At 52.7% G+C, this 22480-nt stretch overlaps 7 protein-coding genes across 7 annotated transcripts; 3 read left to right on the forward strand and 4 right to left on the reverse strand.

Moving 5' to 3' along the window:
* Positions 1 to 117: 117 nt before the first annotated feature.
* Positions 118 to 1787, forward strand: PM20D2 (Peptidase M20 domain-containing protein 2; the record flags this gene model as incomplete). The annotated part of the gene is made up of 7 exons (XM_036643039.1): positions 118 to 261; positions 343 to 635; positions 688 to 857; positions 919 to 1120; positions 1177 to 1432; positions 1489 to 1587; positions 1647 to 1787. The coding sequence occupies 7 exons, from the start codon at positions 118 to 120 to the stop codon at positions 1785 to 1787; spliced, it is 1305 nt and encodes a 434-aa protein (XP_036491681.1).
* Positions 1788 to 2104: 317 nt separating this feature from the next.
* On the reverse strand, positions 2105 to 4639 carry CGCS363_v011191 (uncharacterized protein; the record flags this gene model as incomplete). Its single annotated transcript, XM_036643040.1, has 3 exons — positions 2105 to 2696; positions 2746 to 3834; positions 3891 to 4639. The coding sequence occupies 3 exons, from the start codon at positions 4637 to 4639 to the stop codon at positions 2105 to 2107; spliced, it is 2430 nt and encodes an 809-aa protein (XP_036491682.1).
* A 429-nt stretch (positions 4640 to 5068) lies between these two features.
* On the reverse strand, positions 5069 to 6200 carry CGCS363_v011192 (Neutral protease 2-like protein; the record flags this gene model as incomplete). Its single annotated transcript, XM_036643041.1, has 2 exons — positions 5069 to 5931; positions 5999 to 6200. 2 exons carry the CDS (start codon positions 6198 to 6200, stop codon positions 5069 to 5071), a joined length of 1065 nt encoding a protein of 354 aa, XP_036492177.1.
* A 2485-nt stretch (positions 6201 to 8685) lies between these two features.
* Positions 8686 to 10526, reverse strand: amdS-1 (Acetamidase; the record flags this gene model as incomplete). The annotated part of the gene is made up of 5 exons (XM_036643042.1): positions 8686 to 8795; positions 8848 to 8988; positions 9042 to 9698; positions 9758 to 10169; positions 10230 to 10526. 5 exons carry the CDS (start codon positions 10524 to 10526, stop codon positions 8686 to 8688), a joined length of 1617 nt encoding a protein of 538 aa, XP_036492033.1.
* A 1790-nt stretch (positions 10527 to 12316) lies between these two features.
* Positions 12317 to 13988, forward strand: liz1-0 (Pantothenate transporter liz1; the record flags this gene model as incomplete). Its single annotated transcript, XM_036643043.1, has 5 exons — positions 12317 to 12388; positions 12442 to 12492; positions 12545 to 12648; positions 12702 to 13749; positions 13821 to 13988. The coding sequence occupies 5 exons, from the start codon at positions 12317 to 12319 to the stop codon at positions 13986 to 13988; spliced, it is 1443 nt and encodes a 480-aa protein (XP_036491685.1).
* A 1221-nt stretch (positions 13989 to 15209) lies between these two features.
* LAM1 (3-hydroxyacyl-CoA dehydrogenase-like protein LAM1) lies at positions 15210 to 17038 on the forward strand (the record flags this gene model as incomplete). The annotated part of the gene is made up of 2 exons (XM_036643044.1): positions 15210 to 15918; positions 15975 to 17038. The coding sequence occupies 2 exons, from the start codon at positions 15210 to 15212 to the stop codon at positions 17036 to 17038; spliced, it is 1773 nt and encodes a 590-aa protein (XP_036491686.1).
* Positions 17039 to 17243: 205 nt separating this feature from the next.
* alaXL (Alanyl-tRNA editing protein AlaX-L) lies at positions 17244 to 18077 on the reverse strand (the record flags this gene model as incomplete). Its single annotated transcript, XM_036643045.1, has 1 exon — positions 17244 to 18077. One exon carries the CDS (start codon positions 18075 to 18077, stop codon positions 17244 to 17246), a length of 834 nt encoding a protein of 277 aa, XP_036491683.1.
* Positions 18078 to 22480: the final 4403 nt, after the last annotated feature.

Genomic DNA, 22480 nt, shown 5'->3' on the forward strand with positions numbered 1-22480 from the left:
AACTTGAGCGAAGCAGGATGCGACTCAAAATTCCACTTTATTATTCGTTCATATTTACTAGAGTATGTCTCGTCTTTTGGATGGACATGAGGCACGAGCTGCTCGGATCTCGCAACCATGCAATCTTTACTGAAATCCACAATCGCCATTCTCGCGTCAAGCACTCTGCTGCACTCATGTGTCAGTTGCCAAGAACTGGCGGACCAAGTCTTTGCTGCCATTGACTCCCGAAATGATGGTCTAAGAACACTCAACACAGAGGTAAAGCAATTATCATCAATTGACTGCAATTTCAAACAAACATGACTACTGTTGCCTATGCTTACTGACAGAATCATAAAGATTTGGGAGAATCCCGAAATTGGGTACCAAGAAGTCCACGCACATCAGGTTCTCACCGACTACCTCGAAGAGCAGGGGTTCAAAGTCACTCGCAGCGCCTACAACTTGAGCACCGCCTTTAGAGCCGAGTTCTCCAACGGTGAAGGACGTGCCGTGTCGTTCAACTCTGAGTTCGACGCTCTTCCGGGTTTGGGCCACGCTTGCGGGCATAACCTCATTGCCACCGTCGGTGTTGCCGCGGCAATCGGTGTGAAGGATGCACTTGAGAACGGGGGCGTGAAAGGCTCAGTGGTGTGAGTCCGCTTGCCATCCAATCAGTACAGTGAACTGACAATGATGTTGCAGCCTTTTAGGTACTCCTGCGGAGGAAGGGGGTGGTGGCAAGGTCAAAATGCTTGAGGCTGGCGCATACGACGGCCTTGATTGCAGCTTGATGGCTCATCCGGGAAACTCTGACTATGCTGCTTGGGGCAGAACCCTGGCGTCTTGGCGAGGCAACGTCTCTTGGACCGGAGGTAAGTTACCGTTACATTGAGCTCTTCTTGATAACTTTCGCTCACCGTGGCTCTTTGACAGTTGCTGCACATGCGGCCGCAGCCCCGTGGGCTGGTCAGAATGCTCTGGACGGCTTCGTCGCTGCTTATCAGATGGCCGGACTATTCCGCCAGCAACTTCAACCTTCGGACAGAATCCATCATGTCGTCACAAAGGGATGGTCCGTAGCAAACATCATCCCGGACTACATTGAAAGTCAGTGGGGTGTGAGAGGAAACACTAGGTAGGTTCACCATCACGTGTCCATCTCTTTGGAGCTTGCAGTAGACTTACTGTCAGACCACGACGTGATGTCGTCCTCGACCAGATTCAGTCTATCCTGTACGCGTCCGGCAACGGGACGAACACTACTGTGGAGATCACTCCATTCCAAGACTACTGGGACCAGAACCCCAGTTTCCAACTTGCAAGCACTTTCTACCAACACCAGATGAAGTACCTTGACCCGGCCAATGACCCGAAGACGGCCAACTTCACCGTATCTTCCCCTGAAGACTCACGTCGAGATGGAGGGGCCTCCGCGTCCTCTGATCAGGTACGTTCATATAACGCATGTGTTGAATAAGACATCTTCTGAACTGCGGTATACAGGGTAACGTGTCTTGGTTCCTTCCGGCTATTCAAGTTGGCTTCCCCGTTGGTGGAGGTGCTCCCGTACATAACGCTGGCTTCCGAGAGCTCGCCGGAACGGTACGTTGTTGTTTTTGTTGAGAAGCACAACGTTTGTGAGATCGCTGATCAAGATTCAGGACTTTGCCCACGAATCAGCCATCCAGACTGCCAAGATTCTAGCCTTGACCGGTCTCGAGGTGTTGCAGAATGAGACCTATGCGGAGACCATGTGGGAGGAGTGGAGAGCTATGATCGAAGAGGTGTCGGTCTCCGTATAGACAACATCAAACTTACATAAGATGGAAGTGACAGCGCGTGCTGTAGTGCTCATGTTGGCCGAGGCATCCTGAAAGAGGAATAGAACATTATGACTGAGCAGCAATAGGTCGAGAGAGAGCCTTGACGAATTTCGAAAACAATGGCAGCGATCGTTTCACTCATGCACTTTCTCCTATCCCGTTCTCGGCGATGCCGGCGTAAATTGGATTTTCTCTGACCATCATCCCGCACCACGAATCAAATCAAAAGCGATGCGCGTTGCAATCCTCCACCAGAGTCAATATTCTCACTCGTGTGGTCCAGGCTCCCTATGTTTCTACGCCACTCCCTCCTCGCTTGCCAGTGCAATCAACCCATGAGTCACGGTTGCGTTCTCCCACCCAACCTGACTGATCTCGGCAATGTTGATGCGGTATGCAACTCCATCGGATCTGCGTGCAACTTGCAATGCAACTTGTTTCTTCTCGAAATCTGGAGGTGCCGTGTTTTCTGCGATAACTACAAATTCGTACTCTCCGCTCTTGCTTGCACCAGCAGCAAAGTTTTCTTTGCATCGGCCAGTTTCGCCTACTTTTTTGCCATCAGAGTCAATTATGTGCTGGACATAGTATGCGTGCTGGTTTCTCTCAAGCGGGTTCCAGCCAGGCTGCCAGAGGTCTGACTTGATGGGCCCCGTCACTCGAAAACGCGCCGAGTCGGCCCAGAACAATAGAATCTGATCTTCCGGTGTTCTATCGAGTACTTCAGTCGTCAAAGCAGGATAGTGATCCTTGACCACATCGAGGAAAACTGCAGAGCTTCCTCTTGCGACAGGTGGGTTTTTAGGATTATCCAAGAACGAGAGGCGGACTTGAACTAGTCTCAATGGTTCGCGTCTCAGAATGTAGCAAGAAATCACGGGATCCAGCCTTTGTATGGTCAGTGATGTTAACCATTGGGTTTCCTGGCAGAGCTTACCCGGCTTCAACATGGCGATCTTCAATCGTCAGCCCAATAGGGCCTTTCCAGCCGATCCAACTCCAACTGGGGAATGAGACCTTTTTCTTAAGAGATGTCGTCGGGAGAGTAGTAAGGGCTGAACGCCTTCTCACCCCCTCCAAGTTTGGTTCCCAGCACAAGCCGAGTTCGAATCTTGAGGTCGGAAGGCCCCATAAGAATTGCTCTCCGGACATCTCCTGTGCCTGTTGAATAATAGCTGAGAAGGCATCGTAGGCATCACCTTCCCCAGTGAGCTCTCTGTTCGAATAATCACGCGCGAGACGATGCAGTTTGTGCCACATCTGATCGCCATCCATCTCAGGTGCGTACCGGTCTCTGTACGCCGAATTGAGATAGGATTCGGAACCTGACAAGTTGAACCATGAGACAACAGCGGATGCCTCTGAGTTGGTCTCCTCACTCCAGTGTGACTCGCAACAGGCCCAGGTGATTTGCTCGTCAAGAAACGTGATGCTCCTTCTTGAGACGGCTCGTTCTTGCAATGTCCAACCCCTGGAAGACCATGTCGTGTCCGAGGTAAAGTTTGAAAATCGGCTTGATGTATGGCTCAGCGTGGATAACAGGCATATCCCTTCCTCGGATTTCGATGTTCTTATGGTGATCTCCTTCTGCAACCGGTTCCGGTCAGTTGAAATACCAGGCAAACCGGCGTGAGAGTCTTTGCCGCTGGCAGCAATGATGTTGAGCAAGGCATTCACGTATGTGTCCGCCATCTTTCCGATCTGCACTGCTTTGTCTGCATCGCTATCCTGAACAATACAGAGAGCATCTACCCATATGTATCGAGTCCCCATGTCTTTCGTGAATGTGCAGGCATCTTCGATGGTCCGAGAGAGGCGGCCTTTGAGTGAGTTCTCTTTTTGAAGCTTGTTCCGATTCGCCTCGAATAACATCTCTTTCTGGGGGGTTTTACCCCAAACGTAGCTCAAAGTCAGGTAGTTCAGATCTTTGAGTAGTACGTCTGTGCGTTCCACAATTGCCATCGTTTCGACATCTATGAGACGAAACACAGGCATATATCCAGGCATATGTCCAGGAACTGGATGCCTTCGATTTCATGTCAGTCTTTACTGAAAGCCAGTGCAGTAACATGACGCACTGACCTGGAGCCTCCAGCTATGCCTTGGTTTCCGTCTTGATCTTCGTCTTGATCTTCCGCTCTTGCAAAACCACACGATGAGGCGTGGTTTTCCTTGCAATGTTTAAGCCATTGAATCGGAAGACGCATGTCCACCTTAGATGGTCTCTTTCTCCCCACAAAGAGGATATCGCCTGGATCATGGGTGCCTCCAAAGAAGGCTTTCACGTTGAAGGAATCCTGCGATATTGCGGCATCATACGTCTGAAAGCAGTGAAATATCCGCTTCCAAGATGCCTCCTTGAAACCCACACGTCCAGGATTTAGTCCGTTTTTGGTGTTATCGTCGAACGGAATGAAGTAAATCGCCAAACGTCTCATGATAAACTCCGGATTCGCCTCTCCGGGCTGAGCTCCTTCCCAAGCAGTGCCCTTCGGAGGTTGTAAGGCCCCGGCAATGTCACATGTAGCATAGCACAAGGGATCCGTCAAGCCAACACCGGCCAACTTCCTGAGCTCATCATTGTACTGATCAAGAACCTCTTTGGCAGCTTCGCAAAAGACACAGGTGGCCGCCGAGGCACGGATTCGGCTCGTGCGACCCAGGGTCCAACTCGGGTCGCCGTCGATAGGCTGGCCAAACTTGAGGGGAAATCGATCCTCAGTAGGCCTTTCGCCCGCGTTGAGAGAGTCAATTTCCGCTGCAGTAGGGTTGCGAAGGTAGCTAAAGTCGATCAGCGAGCAATACTCGCAAAGCTTAGTGACCGAAGCCATCTTGTCCGGAATACTTCTGAGGAGGTAGGAAATACTACCGAGTTATGTTCTTGTGCGGAGAAAGTTGCAAAAGTAATCAGGCTCGAGTCTAAGCAGGCTGTGAGCGATATATGGGTCGGGCAACGAAGCTCCACGAATCGATATCTCATTGGTAATCTGGAGTGGACACATGAAGCCATTCACTTGGCACGCGGCCTGATTTGTCGCCTGTGTAACATGCACCTAGGAAACCAATCGGAAGGTCGGAAATATAGTCATCAAATGCTCCATTGTTTCTCAAAGTATGTAACTGAAGGCGAGAACAAAATTAACTACATGAATCCACCCAGATGAGCCCTTCAGCGAGTCACACAAGTACCGTCAACCTCGCGCCTCCCATCCGGTCACCACACCCCTTCTGATCTCGTAAAATTCGTAAGTCGTCAAGACTTAGCCGACGGTGCAGCCACCGAGGCGGACGCTCTCAGCGTACATCTCGTAGGTGTCGGCGTTGGCGGCAGCCCTGGTAGCAGACAGAGCCTGGGCAGCGACGTAGCCGTAGCCGTAGTCGCCGGTGCCGTACAAGTGGGTCATCTCATGGAGGATGCTGCCGGCGCGGTCGTAGTCGTCGCCGGAGCACTGAGAAGCAAGCTCGGGGAAGCCCCAGAAGCCGTTGTTGGGGCAGGGGACGATGACGTTGTCGTCGGGGACGGTGTACAGCAGGGCGGAGCCGTCGGTGCAGTCGCTGTAGGTGTCCGTGCAGGAGATCTTCGGGGAGGTGGTCTGGACGCCGGCAACGTCGTTGTAGATGGTCTGCACCTTGGACACGACGGAGGTGGACTTGAACCAGGTGGTGTAGTAGTAGGAAGAGGTGCCAGCAGCGGTGGAGGCGGCCTTGGCCATGGAGATGGCGTTGCTGACGCTGGTCTTCAGAGCGGAAGTCTGAGAGGCCGAGCAGGAGGAGTAGGTGATGGAGCGCTTCTCAACTCGGGAGCGGGTGGGGCTGTTGCGGCGGGAGATGTGCTGCTCGGCGACAACGGCCTGGTCGGGAGTGACCGCGACCTCGCCGGAGGTGACATCGTCGCAAGAAGCGAGGCTCTTGAAGTCGGTAGGCGCCTCGGCGCCAGTGGCGTAGCGGAAGCCCTGAATGGCGGTGATCTTGGCCTCGTCGATGCCCTCGAGCTTGTAGCTCTTGGCGGCGTTGACGGAGACGGTGACAGTCTCGCCAGCATCGATCTTCTGGAAAGCGCTGGCGTCAAGGCCCTGGCGCTTGTAGTTGACGTAGATACCCTGGAAGGGAAGAGCGTTGCCCTCTGCGTCAAGTTAGTCCATGTTCTGGGTGTAGCTCTGCCCATCGCCGGATTGGAGGTGTAAACATACCGGCATCGGTCACAAGGAGATCCTTGGTGGCATGGTCGCTGAAGACCGTGTTGCCCTTGAAGACCTGGAGAGTCTCGGAGCCGGTGTTGGTGACAGCGACGCTGACAACGTGGGCATCAGAGTTGGAGATCTGGACCGAGAGGGGGCAGGTGGCCGAGGCGGCACCAGCCAGGAGGGCGACGGAGAGGGCTTTGGCAACCATGTTGATCGATGGACTGGAGTGTCGAGCGGTGGCTGGAGAGACAAGACAAGAACCTGATGTTGAGCGAACACTTCTTCGCTATATATACTCGATGTTCCCCATTCTTGGCATTCTCAACAGCCGTTCACGAACATGGGCGCAGATAAGGCGTACCGGAGGCATTGCCACGTCAAGGAGGTGAATCCACGTTGAAAATCATCATGGTGCAGCTTCTCAGCCGTTGAGAATCGTAGGGCCGATGCAATCTAAGCTTGTTTTGGAAGGAGACGAATCAAGGGTACCCTCATGCAAGACATATGGGCCAAGCATGAGTTTATTCAAGAAAAGCTTCGGAAAGTCCAGCCAGGACGAGGAGGTGCGGACGCACGGTGGGTAGCATGCATGGGACAAGCAACCAAGCAAATCAGTGGGGTGGGTAGCGATGCATCTTGTGATGTCGGCATGTGGGCGAAGAGAAGAGACGGGAGCACGGGAAGAGGAGCAATTGGGCGTTTATGTTGTGGTTCCACGCTTTCCGCTAAGCAAGTTAGGAAGGCTCATTGCGGCGGTTCATCTCAAAAATGGTAGGTGCCATGGGGTAATATCCAGGGGCAGGGAGCCAGGGACCAGCGGTCGAATCATCGGCATGGATTACATATAAGATATACACAAACAGGCGGAGTATTGGGGTTCTGCGGCGATGTCCGTTATCAGTGCGCTTGATTCAAGGTTATTTTTTCAGTGTTCCCGTCAAAAGCTCCTTAAAGTTAATCGCGGTAGCTCCCGGCGCGGAGCCGGGAATAGCGACGAGATGCCGAGGCAACGAATTGCTCGGATATGCCCCGTTTGTGTGGATGTTGTAGCCTGGGTTTGTGTCTTGCCAGCGCAACCTTTAGTCTTCACTGATGGCTTGTTTTCGCAGGCAAAGAATGCGTTGAATAGAACAGTAACTTGCAATTTGGAAGAGTGGATTAAATGTTGAACGTGTCAACAATGTGGGCTGCAATTGGCGAGTGGTAAAATGGGATGAACCTCGGCCATCAACGATCCTAGTCAGATGAGGGGACAGGCCAGAAGTGAAAGCACAGCCGGCGTAGGTCCACTTGAGCGATGTTTTTAGCAGTTCGGGAACGGCCGATCATACCAGAAAGGAAACTGAGATGGGATAGAAGCGAGGGCCTGAGGATCATGCCATGTCGGCGCTTCGCCGTCACCGACTCAGGAAGCTTGTCCATCATAGCACTGACGGCACTAAATAGTGAACATCCCCACCCATTTTCAACTGCTGATCCGTTCTTATTGCTCGTCCTATCATCATGTTTGGAGCCAGCGACTCAGAAAATTCACATTCACTTGTTCCAACGCTAAAAAAGCGCGACGTGTTCTAGACAGACAAGAGAAACATTCAAACGACGTTCAATTTAGGTCCGCATCCTGTATTGTGGGTTGAACATGGCAGTCCAGCCAAGGGCGGCCAAGATTCTTGGCTGGCGGGATGTGATCGCCAAGGGTCTTGGCCAGATGCATCAATCGTCTTGGCCGCATGACCCCCGGTTCGCTGGATCATTTGCGAGAGAAGTAGCAGAGAAAACAGGATTTGAAGTGACGAATGGCCCTCAATGGCTATTTCCAGACTGTCTTGCCGTGCCTTTCATCGTTTCACAGGCGTGGAGGACCCAACAACAATTTTGCGACCGCAAACATATTGCTTCACGCCAAGACTGAATTCAATCTGTCGAGATCAATTTGATGCGATTGAGATACAATTGCCAGACATACCCAAAGTCGGCTCCTGTGTAGGCAAATGAGTGTCCACTTTCTTACACAAGGTCTACATTTGTCGTCGCATTAAAACTCTTACCAATTGAAATCAAGGTCCTCCAAATTTAGTTCATCGTGAGAGATCACCCACAGGTCACATGTACAAAAAAATATAACGATAATTGTCATTTGCCAGGAGACAAGACATACACCAAAGCACTCAACCAGTACACACGGAAGGCTAACAGCTCCCAGCTTTGCTTAACATGGTTCCATGTTTCATACCTCGCGTACACGAGAGAGGACGCGCGTGCCAACTTGTTTTCCAATCTCACCATTTCGATTTTGTGATATATTAGGTAGAGTGTCAACACCAGAATTAGTTGCCTTCTGTACTGCTACTTTACAACCGGTCTGCTGTTAATTTATTCAGCTGGAGACGGCATAATAATCAATTACCTATTTCTTGAAACGGTGGTTGCGACAGTAGCTCACTTCCAGTCATTACGCGGCTGTTTAAGAAACAGTCGCATGCTCATTGGTCTATCACTGGGACATTTTCAATTGACTGCGCCAACAAGCCTTGGTCTAACACCGAAGTGTTGGTCTTCAGTGTATGGTGCTTCCGCTATTGAAACGTTCCTTCACTCTTGTCATAGTCACAAATCATTATCTAAATGTGGCAAAACCATCTCAAAGTTGGCAATTGCCGAAACATATTATTCTATTTGTCTGTTGACTCGGTTCAAATGACTTCTAGTACTTGTTTAACCATGGCGATCGCCTTCTCTTCCTCTAGACGTCTAGCAACAAGTTGTAAGCTAATGGGCATTCCATGAACGTCATTCGGGTCGTCTGAGACAGCAGTTAGCGATGATAGATGGGGCTGTTTTGTTTTGACACTCACATTCTGCATGAACTGCTTCGCAGACTGGCCCCAAAGGCGTCTCTGCCGAGCTGGGTGCGTCCACACTCTTGTCCGCAGACAAACCAGTAGGGAAAGACACGCAAGAATAATCGAGGACGTTGTAGACACCGGTATATCCCACTGCATCATCATTAGCACCTTTTCCTCACTTCTGGTTAAAGGGCACAACTCACCATGCTTGAAAGTGCCGTTCTTGACACTTGTAAACGGCGTTGTTGGGCACAGAATGGCATCAATACCCGCCGCAACCCACCGATCGAGGTACCTCTTCTGGAACGCCGTCCTCTGCAGGTGCAGCTGCCACATGTCGTATGTGCCGAGCTCCTTTGCCTTGGAGTAAGCCGCCATCTCAGGCCTCCACGGTTCTTCCGTCTTGTCCAACTCCTTCTTGATGGAAATACCGCCGTCCGCGACGAACATGCGGTCGAGCAGGCTCAGTCCCTCCTTCTGGTCCTTCGGATCCCACTCAATGATCTCGTGGCCCGCCGCCTTGAGCTTCTCGACGGTCTCGCGGAGGGCGCGTGCGACGGGAGGAGTCGGCCTGACCATGCCGTCGTTCCACATGACAGCAATCTTAAGCTTGCTGGGGAGTTCGACGTCCCTCCACGCGATGGGAACACATCGAGGATCATATTGCCATGTTTGGCGGTTGACGACGGTCTGGCTGTAGAGCTCGAGGTCGGTGATGGTTCGAGTCATCGGGCCGTTGACGGACTGGACTGCCTCTTGGCCGCCCATGCCGGATCGGCAGCCGAGAGTGGGGAAGCGGCCGAATGAGGGGCGGAGGGTGAAAATGCCGGTGCACGCGGCCGGAATGCGCAGGGAGCCGCCTGTCAGCTCCTAATTAGCTATGAAGAAGAAATCGGCGGATTCATGGGTGCGGACGAACCAATATCAGTGCCAATGCCCCAAGGGCTGCCCTTCATCACGATCAGAGCCGACTCTCCACCCGAACTTCCACCACTGGTGAGATTCCTGTTCCTCGGGTTGACTGTTCTTCCAAACACATTATTGACCGACTCGGCAATCATCATCGCGGTAGGAACGTTCGTCTTGACGTAGAACACGGCACCAGCCTCTTCCAACAGTGTCGCCAGCGCAGCATCGTATTCGGCCGGGCTACCCACATGCGAGGCGATTCCTACTGTGGCGTCCAAACCCTTCAGGTTGAAGTTGTCCTTGAGCGAGATCGGCAATCCGTGGAAAGGTCCTACTGGCTTGCTGGTGCGCTCCAGGTGCTCATCGAGAGCCTGTGCCGTTGCGAAGGCGCGGTCAAAGCATGTTTCAGAGAGGCAGTTTGTCTTGAAAGCGATTGTCAGCGCCAGTAGATTCTATGTCAACTCGCGCAATCTCAGACTTACCAGTTGATGCGCCGCCGCAGCGCGCTTACAAAAAGCCTTGGTGACGTCAATAGACTTGAGCTCTCCAGAGGCAAGCTTCGGGAGCAGCTCGGCGGCGTTGAGGTCAGTGATGGCGAGCTCTTTCGGGGTGAACCAGCCAGAGGCTTCAGGCCAACCCGTGACGTCCTCCTGGGATTCTGGAGGGAGCAGGTTCTGCGGGATGCGCCATTCTGAGGGGATCGATGAGGCGAGGGCCTCGCGCTTCTTGGCACCGGCCAACTCCCAGGGAGCGGAACCTTCCGTTTTAAGACTGCCCATGATGTCGTAATAAATTCGGGAACGATTTTCCGTATCGCGGCGCGCAAGTTCGAGTGTGCAAGGCAGTTCACGATAAGAGAGATTCTTCAACGCGCGCACCGAGACACGTCAAAGTTGTTAAATACAAGCACGCGCGGCTACCGGGGGCATAAGAATCCTCCTCATTGCGCAATACAGCACCGGTCATCGGTGATGGACTCGGGACGCATCGTCCGAGATCGTGCATCTTGCGAGGGGAAACGACTAGAGCGCGAGCTAACAGTGCTAGAACGGCGCCGCGGAGACTGTGAGGGGGGGCAGGGGATCCATTTCACGATTTGGGGTCAATCGCTGAGGGTGGGTGTCTCGGCAAGATAAGACGGCGGCCCGGGAAACTCAGCTCTGGGCACCCGTCCCTTCTTGTCTGTTGCTTCCAAGCTGCCGGGGTATCGTTATCCAGTCCCGGCAGTGATAAAGCTGCATATTTATCGATCACAGGAACGATGGAGATGCGGAGACTCGTATGATGCATGAAACCCCGTGGGCAAATGCAGGCCGATACAGGTGTCTGGGCGCAGAAGACTGCGGAGCTGGTCGCGCTAAAGATGAGTCCCAAGCCGTCCCTCGGCCGGTTCACAACCGTCAAAGATGCCGTCAAAGATGATTTCGTTGAAGAAGCGCGCCAAATACGGACGGCGGCGTCCGTTGGTTTTCTTGCCGCGAATGGCTGAGTCAATGACGTACCTTGGCGCTACAGGGAAGAGACAAACAGACACCACGGGCGGGAAAGATTTAGGCGTCGTTAGTGCACCGGATGAATACCCCGAGCCGACAAGGGATCGTCCAGCGAGTATCCCCGCATCTTGCGATGTCTTAAAAGGGACGTGGTCAAGATGTTTCTCGCGGCATACAAGATTGTTAAGAGAATATTGTCTCTTCAACGTACGAAGCACAAACAGAGACGCGCTGTATCGAGCGCAAAGTGGGACGCGTCTAGCGATTCCGACTAGCCCTAATTCTCTCAACTCAATTCACGATTGATATCGCCGAGCGCCGATGACTCCAAACTCTGTCCTGAAATAATCGCCAGCCTCAATCGCCCCTCAACCGCGCGTCAAACTGGTCACAGGGCTGAGAAATTTGAGAGTTGGCTGCACCGCGTATCAGGCGTGATTGAGCTTCACACATCGAGAGGCGCAACAACTTCAAGGGCCGCCTCGGACAGGGACCCCGAGAGCCGGGAGGTAAGCTTATTGCTCCTTTCTGGTTGGTGTTGAGACGATCGCACCCTGATGGGAGCAGTCAGTGATAACGAGTCTTGGAAGCCTTCACAGTGCCGCAGATTGGCCGAATCACAACGCTTTGCGACGGAGCCGACACGGTCGGCAATCAGAATAACCTCCGACGCGGACAGGCGATAAGACGCCGTGAACAGCGCAAGAAAAGGCCGTTGACAGTCGTCTAAACGGTATTGCTCCCGCCGATAATACTGCCGGGGCATACGTTACGAATTCAGCAAAAGCTGTTCCTAGTTGTAATTGTTGGGCCACCACAGCAAGACCCTGGCCCCCCCTATCGCTTGGTTTTGCTGCCTTATCTTGACCCTATCATCGCGACAACGATAAGTCCAGGGCCCGGTCAAGGGAGCTCTGATAGTGGGAAAGGCGACGTGACTCGGTGAGCTCATAAGAAGCCGAGACTGTTTCTTCGGTATTGCTGCAACCTCTTGAGTGAAAGGAATGCCTGGTTTTCCGACTCCAAACTTCTTCGTAATTGGTCTCTGAGATCAGAGACTCTGGAAGGTCGTCAGGATGGCCCTCGATAAGATTCGCCAGTATTTGCATGTCGAATACCAGCCCGGCGAACGCAAGCTCATCCAGAAGGTGAGCTCCTGTGTTGATTGCAGATCGTAACATGCCCGCTGATTGGATCGTAGATTGACTTCTTCATTCTTACATTCTGTTGTCTGAGCTACCTGGTCAACTACGTAAGTCTCACACATCTTCAACTTGAGGAATTAGTTTCTTACAATAGCTCAGCTTGACCGAACAAACCTGAACAATGCCTACGTCTCTGGTATGAAAGAAGAGCTCGGCTTCGTTGGCGACCAGCTCAACCAGATCAACACCTGCTTCACAGTAGGGTATGTTGTCAACATCGCCCAACTGCTCAGAGCTATTACTGACATCTGCACAGCTATGTCATTGGCCAAATTCCCTCCAACCTCTCTCTTCACTATGTGAAACCGCGGTTCTGGTTCCCGCTCATGATGATCATCTGGGGCGGCTTGACCATGTGCACCGCCAGTGTGCACAGCCCCAAGGCCATCATGGCTATCAGATTCTTCCAGGGAGTCGCCGAAGCATCAACCTTCGTCGGCACGCACTACATCCTCGGCGCATGGTACACAGAGCGCGAGCTCGGCAAGCGAAGCGGCATCTTTACCGCGTCCGGTCTCGCGGGAACCTTCTTCGGCGGCTTCATCCAGACCGGCATCCACAGCAGCATGGACGGCCTCCACGGACTGAGCGGATGGCGCTGGCTTTTCATCATCGACGGCCTGATGACCATCCCCGTCGCCATCTACGGCTTCATCTTCTTCCCCGACACGCCGCACACGACTAAGGCGTTCTATCTCACCGAGGAAGAGCGCAAGCTGGCGGCGTCGCGCGTGCCCGAGATCCAGGAGAAGTCGCCACTCACCTTCCGCTTCGCCAAGAAGGTGCTCACGTCGTGGTACTGGTGGGGATTCGTTATGCTTTGGATCATCGCCGGAGAGACGGAGTCCTTCAGCACCAACTCGCTTCTGGGACTGTACATGAAGAGCCACCCGACGAACAAGTACACCATTCCTCAACTCAACAACTATCCCACGGGTGTACCGGCCGTTGGCATTGTGTCAACCCTCTTTTGGGCAACGCTCACCGATTTCCTGGGAGGAAAGCGATACCTCGTCGCCTACTTCATCGGCCTCACGGGCGTCGTAACCTCAATCATGATCCTCGTCGCCGCCAAGGACCCCACCAGTGCTCACTCAACATCCGTAGTCTTCGGGGCCTACTACTGGGCTGGTGCCGTGTACGCCTGCCAAGCGACCTTTTTCGCGTGGTGCAACGACGCGATGAGATACGAGGAAGGCGTCTTCCGCGGCGTGGTGCTCGCCGGTATGAACCTGGGTAGCAACGCAATCAACGCGTGGTGGAGCATCGTTTTCTACGGCGCATCGATGGCGCCGTGGTTCACCGTAAGTCAATTTCCCGCCCGCAGGTGTCAAAAGTCACATGTCATGAGGCCAGGCTAACAAGCGAGTTGCAGAGGGGCATGTGGGCCATGATCGCCAGCTCCATTGCTCTGATCGTCTGGACCACCGGACTCACCTATCTGACGCACAAAGAGGATCAGCGGAGAGTTCTGCATGCCCAAGAGGCGGAGGCAGGGTCCGTTACCAAGGGGACGGATGGGAAGGATGATGATAACGTTTAATGATAATAAATGGGATGGGGATTCGGTAGTGGGTGGAGCTTCCCAGAGGCTATCGTCTCATAGCAACATGAAGACAGCACAATTTGTTGCATTTGATGCAGAGGGTATCAGAAATATTCATTGAAAGATACTGTGGTCCAAGATGATGAGCGACGAAGACACGATCAAGTCTCATGGCCTTGAGGTATCGTCGATTTTCGAGTTGGACGGTTCTCATAATGATCAGTGTCACTCAAGGCTTTACCACCGCAGCTGCGCCCGCAAGAGAGATCCTCGAAAGCCGACCATCACAATCATGCTGGGTTGCCCGAGTACTTCGAAGAATTGACGGGATTCGGCAGAGTCTACCTCCGTCATGTTGGCCCGGGTGTAGAGCGATCCTCGCGCCTTATCATCTCCGCGAAGGAACGGCAGCGCCCTGGTGACACGAATAGCGGGATACGGGCTTGGCCAGCGCATCTTTCGATGCCGAGGCCGGGAGTGGAGGCTCCACCGCATAAGCTCGCGGGTGCCGAGGCCGGATCCATAAGAACGGGCCTGCCCCACCAGATGCCGAGGAAGCGGACTTAGCGCGGAATTGTAGCTTTGCCTAGAGCGGTCGAATTCCGCTCAGAATATCGAGCTGGTAATGAGGCATCAAACATCAGAAATGCTTCAAGACTTCAAACGAAACATTTTTCAGGCTCAAGACAAATAGGAAACTCACTGAAATTCATCATTGACTGCCAAACATTGGTTTGGCGCTCTCTGATCAAATGTGATGATCACATCAATTCTTCAAGCCTCACGCGGAATTGAAGAATTTGGGTGGGCCCGCTAGACGGCGATGCCGACCCCGGTGATCGGCACGAAAATCCCGACAATGGGCCCAAGTGCCAATTTCCCAAACAACTGCGTCATCCGTCTGAACTGTGTTCTCGACTCACGACACGCCACCAACCGCGGTTCCCATGGGGGCTGCCTTTGACCCTGCGTCCGCGCGACCCACGGCATCCAAGATAACGGGACGCCGACCCCGGCTGGCCCGGCACCGTCGGAGAGATGACGAACTTGGCCCGCCGAAAAGTTCGACGGAGGGTTCTAGTCGACTTCCAAGGCATGCGTATAAATATCTTCCGATGCTTGGCTCCCTCGTTTCATAGAGAGCTTCAAAATTGAACACTATCATCGCATATGCAAACATTTGATACCCTTTGCACAAACATAATCACACTCACATCAATGCCTTCATTACCATCAAACTACGGCGAGCGCCCGGTCGCGGTGCTCGGCGGAGGCGTCCTTGGTCGCCGCATTGCTTCCACTTGGGCTTCCGGCGGCTACAACGTCCAAGTCCGCGAACCCGACGTCAGGCAGCACCAGCCCTGCCTGGACTACGTCAAGCAGAACGTCGACAGCTACCCGGCATCAGGCACGAAACGCCCCGGCACCGTGCAATGTTTCCAAGACCTCGAGACCGCCGTCAAGAATGCCTGGCTCGTGATTGAGGCCGTACCCGAGAGGATCGAGATCAAGATCGACACATTTGCTGAGCTCGAGGCCAAGGCACCCGCAGACGCCATCCTGGCAAGCAACTCATCTTCATACCGCTCCTCCGAGATGCTTGACAAGGTCAAGGATGAGACTAAGACGCGCATCATGAACACACATTACTACATGCCCCCTGGAAACATGGTCGTTGAGCTGATGACCTGCGGACACACCAATCCCGACATTTTCCCGTTCATGACAGACAGACAGAAGGAGGTCGGCACGAGGCCGTTTACTGCGAGAAAGGAGTCGACTGGCTTCATCTTCAACCGTCTGTGGGCTGCGATCAAGCGCGAGACTCTGTCTATTCTGGCTGAGGGTGTTTCGAGCCCCGAGGAGATTGATGCTCTCTTCGTTGAGCTTGGCAAGCGTGGCGTGGGACCTTGCGTGATGATGGATGGTAAGCTCGCCCGATCCTGACTTAAGTTTCCGTGCCAAGTACTAACACTTTAACAGAGGTCGGCCTCGACACCGTCGCCTTCATCGAAAAGCACTACGTAAAAGAGCGCGGCCTCTCCCCCGAAAACACCGTCGACTTCCTCGAGCGCGAGTATCTCTCCAAGGGCAGACTCGGCACCAAGTCCACCAAGGGCGGTCTCTACCCCCACCTCCCCAAGATCGTCGCCCTCGACCTTGGCCTGGGCCGCTCCAACAACCAAGCAACTTCCGGCCAAGTCATCCAGCTCTCGTCGAAGGGCAAGCTCGAGAAGGTGCTCGTCGATCGCCAACACGTTCCCGATGGCATCGACATCGATGAGGAGACGAAGCGCATGTTCTGGACTTGCATGGGCACTCCCGGCGAGCAGGACGGTGCTGTCTACTCTGCCAATCTTGACGGAACCGATGTTCAGTCCTTGTTCGTGCCGGGCGTTATCAACACGCCCAAGCAGCTCGTGGTGGAGCCTGAGTCGAGGAAGATCTACTTTAGCGATCGTGAGGGTATGAGAGTGTACCGATCCAACCTCGACGGCAGCGAGCTGGAGACCCTGATTGCTTCTGGAAATGACCCTGAGGACGTCAAGTCGTGGTGCGTCGGCATCTCCGTCGCTCCCAAGCTTGGCAAGTTCTACTGGACTCAAAAGGGTGCACCCAAGTCTGGCCAGGGCCGCATCTTCTGCGCCAACATCCAGATGCCCGAGGGCAAGACTGCCGAGACGAGAGACGACATTGAATGCTTCCTGGACAAGCTGCCCGAGTGCATTGACATCGAAGTCGACGAGGACACGAACACCATCTTCTGGACCGATCGTGGTGAGATCCCCAAGGGCAACACCCTCAACAGGGCCCATATCGATCCCAAGACGGGTCTGTTGGCGGCGACTGGTTCCGAGAGGTTCGAGATCCTGGTCAGGCATCTCAATGAGGCCATCGGCGTGAAACTCGACAAGGAGAACGGCCACGTCTACTTCGGTGACCTGGGTGGAAGCATCTACCGCAGCAACTTTGACGGAACGGAGAAGAAGAAGCTCTTCTACGATGAGGACCGGGCCATTTCTGGAATTGCGCTCCTGCACGACTAGACATATCGGGAGGTCATATGCATTACGGCGTTTAATGATGGGCATCGGGGTTGATTAGCGAATTCTTTGCATACCCTAGACATAGACTCCTTAGACTAGAGACGGTTGAGACGCATGGCGATTCTTCGACCTGTAGACTAATCACACATCAATTGCTTGGAAGCTTCATTTCTGTCATGGCTCTTAGTGTATATGCATCCCTCATCTATGATTGTGCTGGTGCCTCCGCAGCCACTGCATAGCTGACCTTTGACTTGCCCTTACTCCTGGAGATCTTCCTCACCGTCGTGTCACCACACAAGTCCGTCGTATCGACATGCGTTCCTCCGCAAGGATACACCTCCGCGCCCACAATCTCAACAACCCTGAACTTCTCCCCGGGCGGCGCCAGACTCCTGTCCGGAATCAACCTCTCCAGTCCCCGCTTCTTGAAGTCCTCCTCATCCCAAAAGTCAACCTTGACCGGCATCTTCGCATCCAAAAACTCATTGACCTTCTTCTGGATCGAGTCCTTGTGCTTCCCATCAATCAGCCCCTGAAACTCGCAATTCGCCGAGTCCGGAAAATGCGACGCCTTCAGCTCATCGAAGCCCTCAACCTCCTTCTCCAGCAGATGCCGCACCGCCGCGCCGAGCACGTGGCCAGCAGTGTGGTACCGCGAGTACAGCAGCCTCTTCTCGACGTCAATCGCCTGCTCCACCTCATCGCCTTCCTTGAACAACGCGTTCGCGGTGTTGAAGCGCCCGAAATGTAGCACCTGGCCGTCGCGCACGCCGTCCATGCGCACCGAGTTGACCGAAAATGACGCGCCTGACGATGTCGTCATGGAGCCGACATCGGAGGGCTGGCCGCCGCCTTGGGGGTGGAAGATGGTCTGCTCCGTCACGACGACGTGGTCTTGGTCGCTGCCATCTTTGACGAGCTGACGGTTGGATTCTTCGAGGTCGGCAAAGGGGCGGATTGCGGTGACGATTGTCTTGAGGGTGTGGAGTTTGGCGTTGTGCTGGAAGGCCAGGTAGGTGCGGGCGGCTGCGGCCATTGTGACTGATGAGGTGCAGGGAAATTGCCCTGAGTGAAAGATTGATGGTCTCCGAATCAAACAGCTATGAGTGTTACGCTCGACTTATGAATTTCATGAAATTTAGCTTGGTGTTCTGTTTCATTCTAAGATCTTCGAACCAATTGACATGAAGGGCGCGCCGTAGTTGAGGAAATGTGGTCCGAAGTGAGCTTAAAGTGGGTCTCAAGATTTGCGCCTAGGGACACTGACGCTGCACAAATAATTAAGCGATACGAATACGCGGCAATCTTCGAGCCTGAGCAGACATCCTTTTTCATCTCGTACCCAGGCCAAAATAATTATTCACAACGGCTTTCTGTGAAGTTTAAACTTGGAATTGGATATCATCAGTTAGTTATTAGTTTGACGGTCCTATTGACAAACGGCACACTTCATTGGATAGCGAGGACGGTCTTGACAATGGTTGCGCAAGGGACCTAGCAAAAGTGCGTTTCAAGCTATAGTGAGCATTAAAGTGAGTAGGATGCATATCAAAAGTGTATTGTACTACCAATAACATTTTCGTAGCTAGCGAGGACAAGCTCACGACCCTTAGATACGACGCGAATACGGCGACTAAAAATCTCGTGACCCAAACTTGCTGCTTCACAAACACTCGTGGCTCCTAATCTCATGTGAATCGGAACCGGCGTCAGGTGTAAGCGGGCTCAATTTCGGCGGCGCTGTCTCCAGTCAAATACGTCTTGCCAACTCAACAACATTGGGCACAATGCTCAGTTCAGTATGGACATTTTGAACACCAGCAATGATCAGAATATACGAGGCCTAGATAGCTTATCCGGGGCATGATCAAGTCGTATGTATGTGTGTACATAAGCTCTCGATTCTCTACTGCGTCTTCTTAACCAGGTCCCACTGACCTTGGCGTTCCTCGTGAAGTCCAATCCTAACGACTCCTCCTTGCACGTTTTCAGAGAAGCATTTATCTATCTCAGCTCCTTCGACCATGCCCCCGTCATCTTCAAAGATTGAGGCCACTAATCCGTCGATACTTAATCCGCCAGCAATAGCTGCAACGCTCTCCGAGTTAGACGCCAACGCCATGCAGCCCAAAAGAAGACCAAATATGGCAAAGATAATGTTCAGCACAACAATGCCTAATAGAGGAGCTCGCGGGACACGCGTAAGAATGGCAGACCGTATTGTCGACTCGGCAAGGTTTGGACGACCCTCGTAAACAGGAGCTAGGATGGACACGGCTACGCGTGAGAACTGCGTACCCCAATTTGAGGCTATTTCAGCAGAGCTATTGCCCATGATTGCTATGTCGGTGCCTTGGGTTATCATGATAGAAGGCGTACCCGGCGCTGGGATGACGCTGTTGTATAGCCACGCGACAGACCCATTGGCAAGTGAGGTGGAAACGTGCGAGAGAGATCCGTTGAATGAGGTATACTTCACGTCGTATGTAGCTACTTGGCAGCGCAAAATAAAGGCAGCGCCGCCATGTACCGGGATTGTTATCTCTGGATCATTGGGAATGTTTGAACTTTTGACTCCGAAGTCAAGGCGGAATGCCACAGCCATGTACCAGCTACTTGGCAGATTATGTCCGGGAGAAACAGAAATATCGCTGCGATCCTCTTGTGAGCTATAATTGTTATATGGCTGGGTGAAGTTGTCATCCCCGAAGTCAGCTCCAAAGACGAGGTGTTCATCATTCGCCTTCCATGAGGTCGCAGTTGAGTTGAGCGTTATACTCTGAAGATCACCGTAGGATCCAGAGCTGCAATTGTACGGAGTGGCAGCTCCTATGGGAGCGCTCAGCTGACATAACTGGCTGATAGGCTTGCAGGAAGTTTGGACGCCAATGGTACTAGCGGTATATTCCAGCTCGTTCGATATTGAACCTGTAGCTGGGCCAAGCAAGATGAGGCTTGCATCTGATCCATCCGAGGCCGGCGTGGTGAAGTTCAACAGGCTATGTTGTGTCGATCTATCGCTAAATACCGATGTATTTTCTGACGAGTCTTCTAGGCCTTGTCCAGTGACGGCTCGCACGTAAGTGCAAGGGTACTCATGGAAGTCGTCGAGCGAAGTGCATCGGCTAGATAAGCCTCGGCTGAATGACTGCTGCACGGCGTCTGAAGTCGAGTTTCTCATATGGAGTACAGCCTAAAACGGGTTCACATCGTCAGAAATTCCGTACTTTACATCATGAAGTCCCGTCGACTTACTTCAGTTGTAAAATGGAGCAAAGAATCAAGTCCGAAAATCGCCAAGCTGTCGGAGGAAGAGTATCAGCCTGATATCCGAAAGCGCTTGAAATGACCAGCAAAGTGTGTCTTACTCACCCGAGGAGTTGAAAAATTATCAGAACGGCGCCGGTTGATTTGATTAATGAAGCAAACTTATGCTTGCTTGTCCACCCGTACTTCGCGTACTTCCAAAGATGCCCAAGTGAGCCAGTCGACAGACCGATTAGGAGTACCAGTTGATAAGGTGTCGGTAATCGAGCCATCTCGTTTGTAGACGATCTTTTGAGCAATATCTTGGCCGTTCTGAAGAGATAGAGACCCATCACAATACTAGCTAGCCGGGGCGCAACGCTGCTACTCCATGAAGAAACAAAGATCAGCCGAGCAGCAGGAAAGTCTACTATATAGTAGCCTAAAGCAACAGCATCATCGCTCGTTGAATCAACGGTTTCGATCCAATTCTTGATAAGAATGCCCAGAAGCACAGCTGAAAAGCCAAGCATCGGGAGGCTAGATAGTGCGGCATAGAAGACGATCCATTTGGCAACGTCAAAGCTTCCCTTTTCGCGAGGCTTGTTGATGAAGGCAACATCTTGATCGTGGTTGTCCTTTGTCGGCCGTAAGTCGGTGGTCTCTTGCTCGTGACGATTCGCTGCCTCGGCAGCTTCGTCTTCTGACATGTCTGATACAGCATGATGCTCGCTGGGCCCAGAGATGAAGTCAACGCCTTGATCGTGGTTGTCTCTTGTCGGCAGTAAGTCGGGGGTCTGTTGCTCTTGAAGATTCACTGTCGAGGCAGTTTCGTCTTCTGATATATCGGATACAGCATGATACATACTGGGTAATGCATTACCTGAGTCTCTTGGGCGTGGACTTTCCATGATATGTCTTGATTTGGCGGAAGACGCTAAAAATAGCGAGAAGTCATAGAGCAACAGAGGTAGAGCTCCATACAGGGGTGGGTCTCTGGGATGATGGCTGTTTTAAATGCCGAGTCAACCACTTCTGACATCTCGTGGCGAATGGCGAAGTGTGAGCCAAAAGTAACCAAGAGCTGAGTGCGGCTGAGCTCATGCATGTTTAAGGGCTGCGCCATGGTTTGGGAAGGTCGTGACAGGTCGGAAGCCTCGAAATGTCATTCTACTTCGCACCCATTTGCTGTTACACTGGCTGCTGTAGAGGAAGCCGTCAGCCCGATGCAGGGCACTAATGTGCCTGTAACTCTAGGGTTGAGGTACTAAAGAGGGGTATTTATTGGATGGCAGCAGTCATGCATAATGCCTGCCAATGGATCTGATGAGATCCTGGCTTTATGGGGGCGGAGCTGCACCTTCTGTAGATCATGGCATGCCAATAACACCCGGTAGCTGACATGTTTTGTTCTCAGTGATAACCAGTAGTCGCCGATCGGTTATCTCTCAACAACCAATTATAGTTCCTTGTCCGTCCAGAAACGAATCGGATTGTCAATGACTCCTGGCTAGCATCACTTTGGTTGAAAACGCCTGTTCTACTCTTTCCGCCTCGCTTAGCTTCTGACCACCCTCCCCTCATTGCTGTTGCTGACCAGGCGTCATTAGCTCTTGGCTCACAATCAGGCAGCCAATCCGACCCAGAGTCCCCGTCCGTGGTCGCAAGAGACTCACGATCATGCAGGACACCTGTAACCCTTCTCTCGTCTTTCAAAGTCTTTCTCAGTGGTCGCATGATCGATATCTTCATGTAGAACCACCGCACCTTGCCTCCAGGCTGCTTATTCTTTGACCTAGCCCGCCCGATGGATTTACTACAAGCTGCCTCTGTGTCGATCTTCGCTTACGACAGGCAACTATGAAGACGCCCGTTATGCTGCCTGGCAACTCAATCATGCAAACCATTTGCACTCGGCCTCAATGTCCTTGGGAAGCTTTACCCAAGCTTCCAACTTCGATAGGCTATCATTATCCATCTCTAACATCGATGGCGAAGCTTTCAAGAAGATCGTTGACGAGGGGCTCAACATCCGGGGAAAAAAACCGGCTTGTCATTCGATACGTGAAAAGTTCCTTCCACACACCAGACCTCGATCGCGGGACCGACTACGACTTTGCCGCGTCGACGCATGGCTTGGCAAGCAACCGGAGCCAAGAACAGTTGACCCTGGAAGAAAAGCTTTGGAAAGAA

The sequence above is a fragment of the Colletotrichum siamense genome (assembly GCF_013390195.1).
Source record: "Colletotrichum siamense strain Cg363 chromosome Unknown KSG_Cg363_contig07, whole genome shotgun sequence".
Taxonomy (NCBI): Eukaryota; Fungi; Ascomycota; class Sordariomycetes; order Glomerellales; family Glomerellaceae; genus Colletotrichum; species Colletotrichum siamense.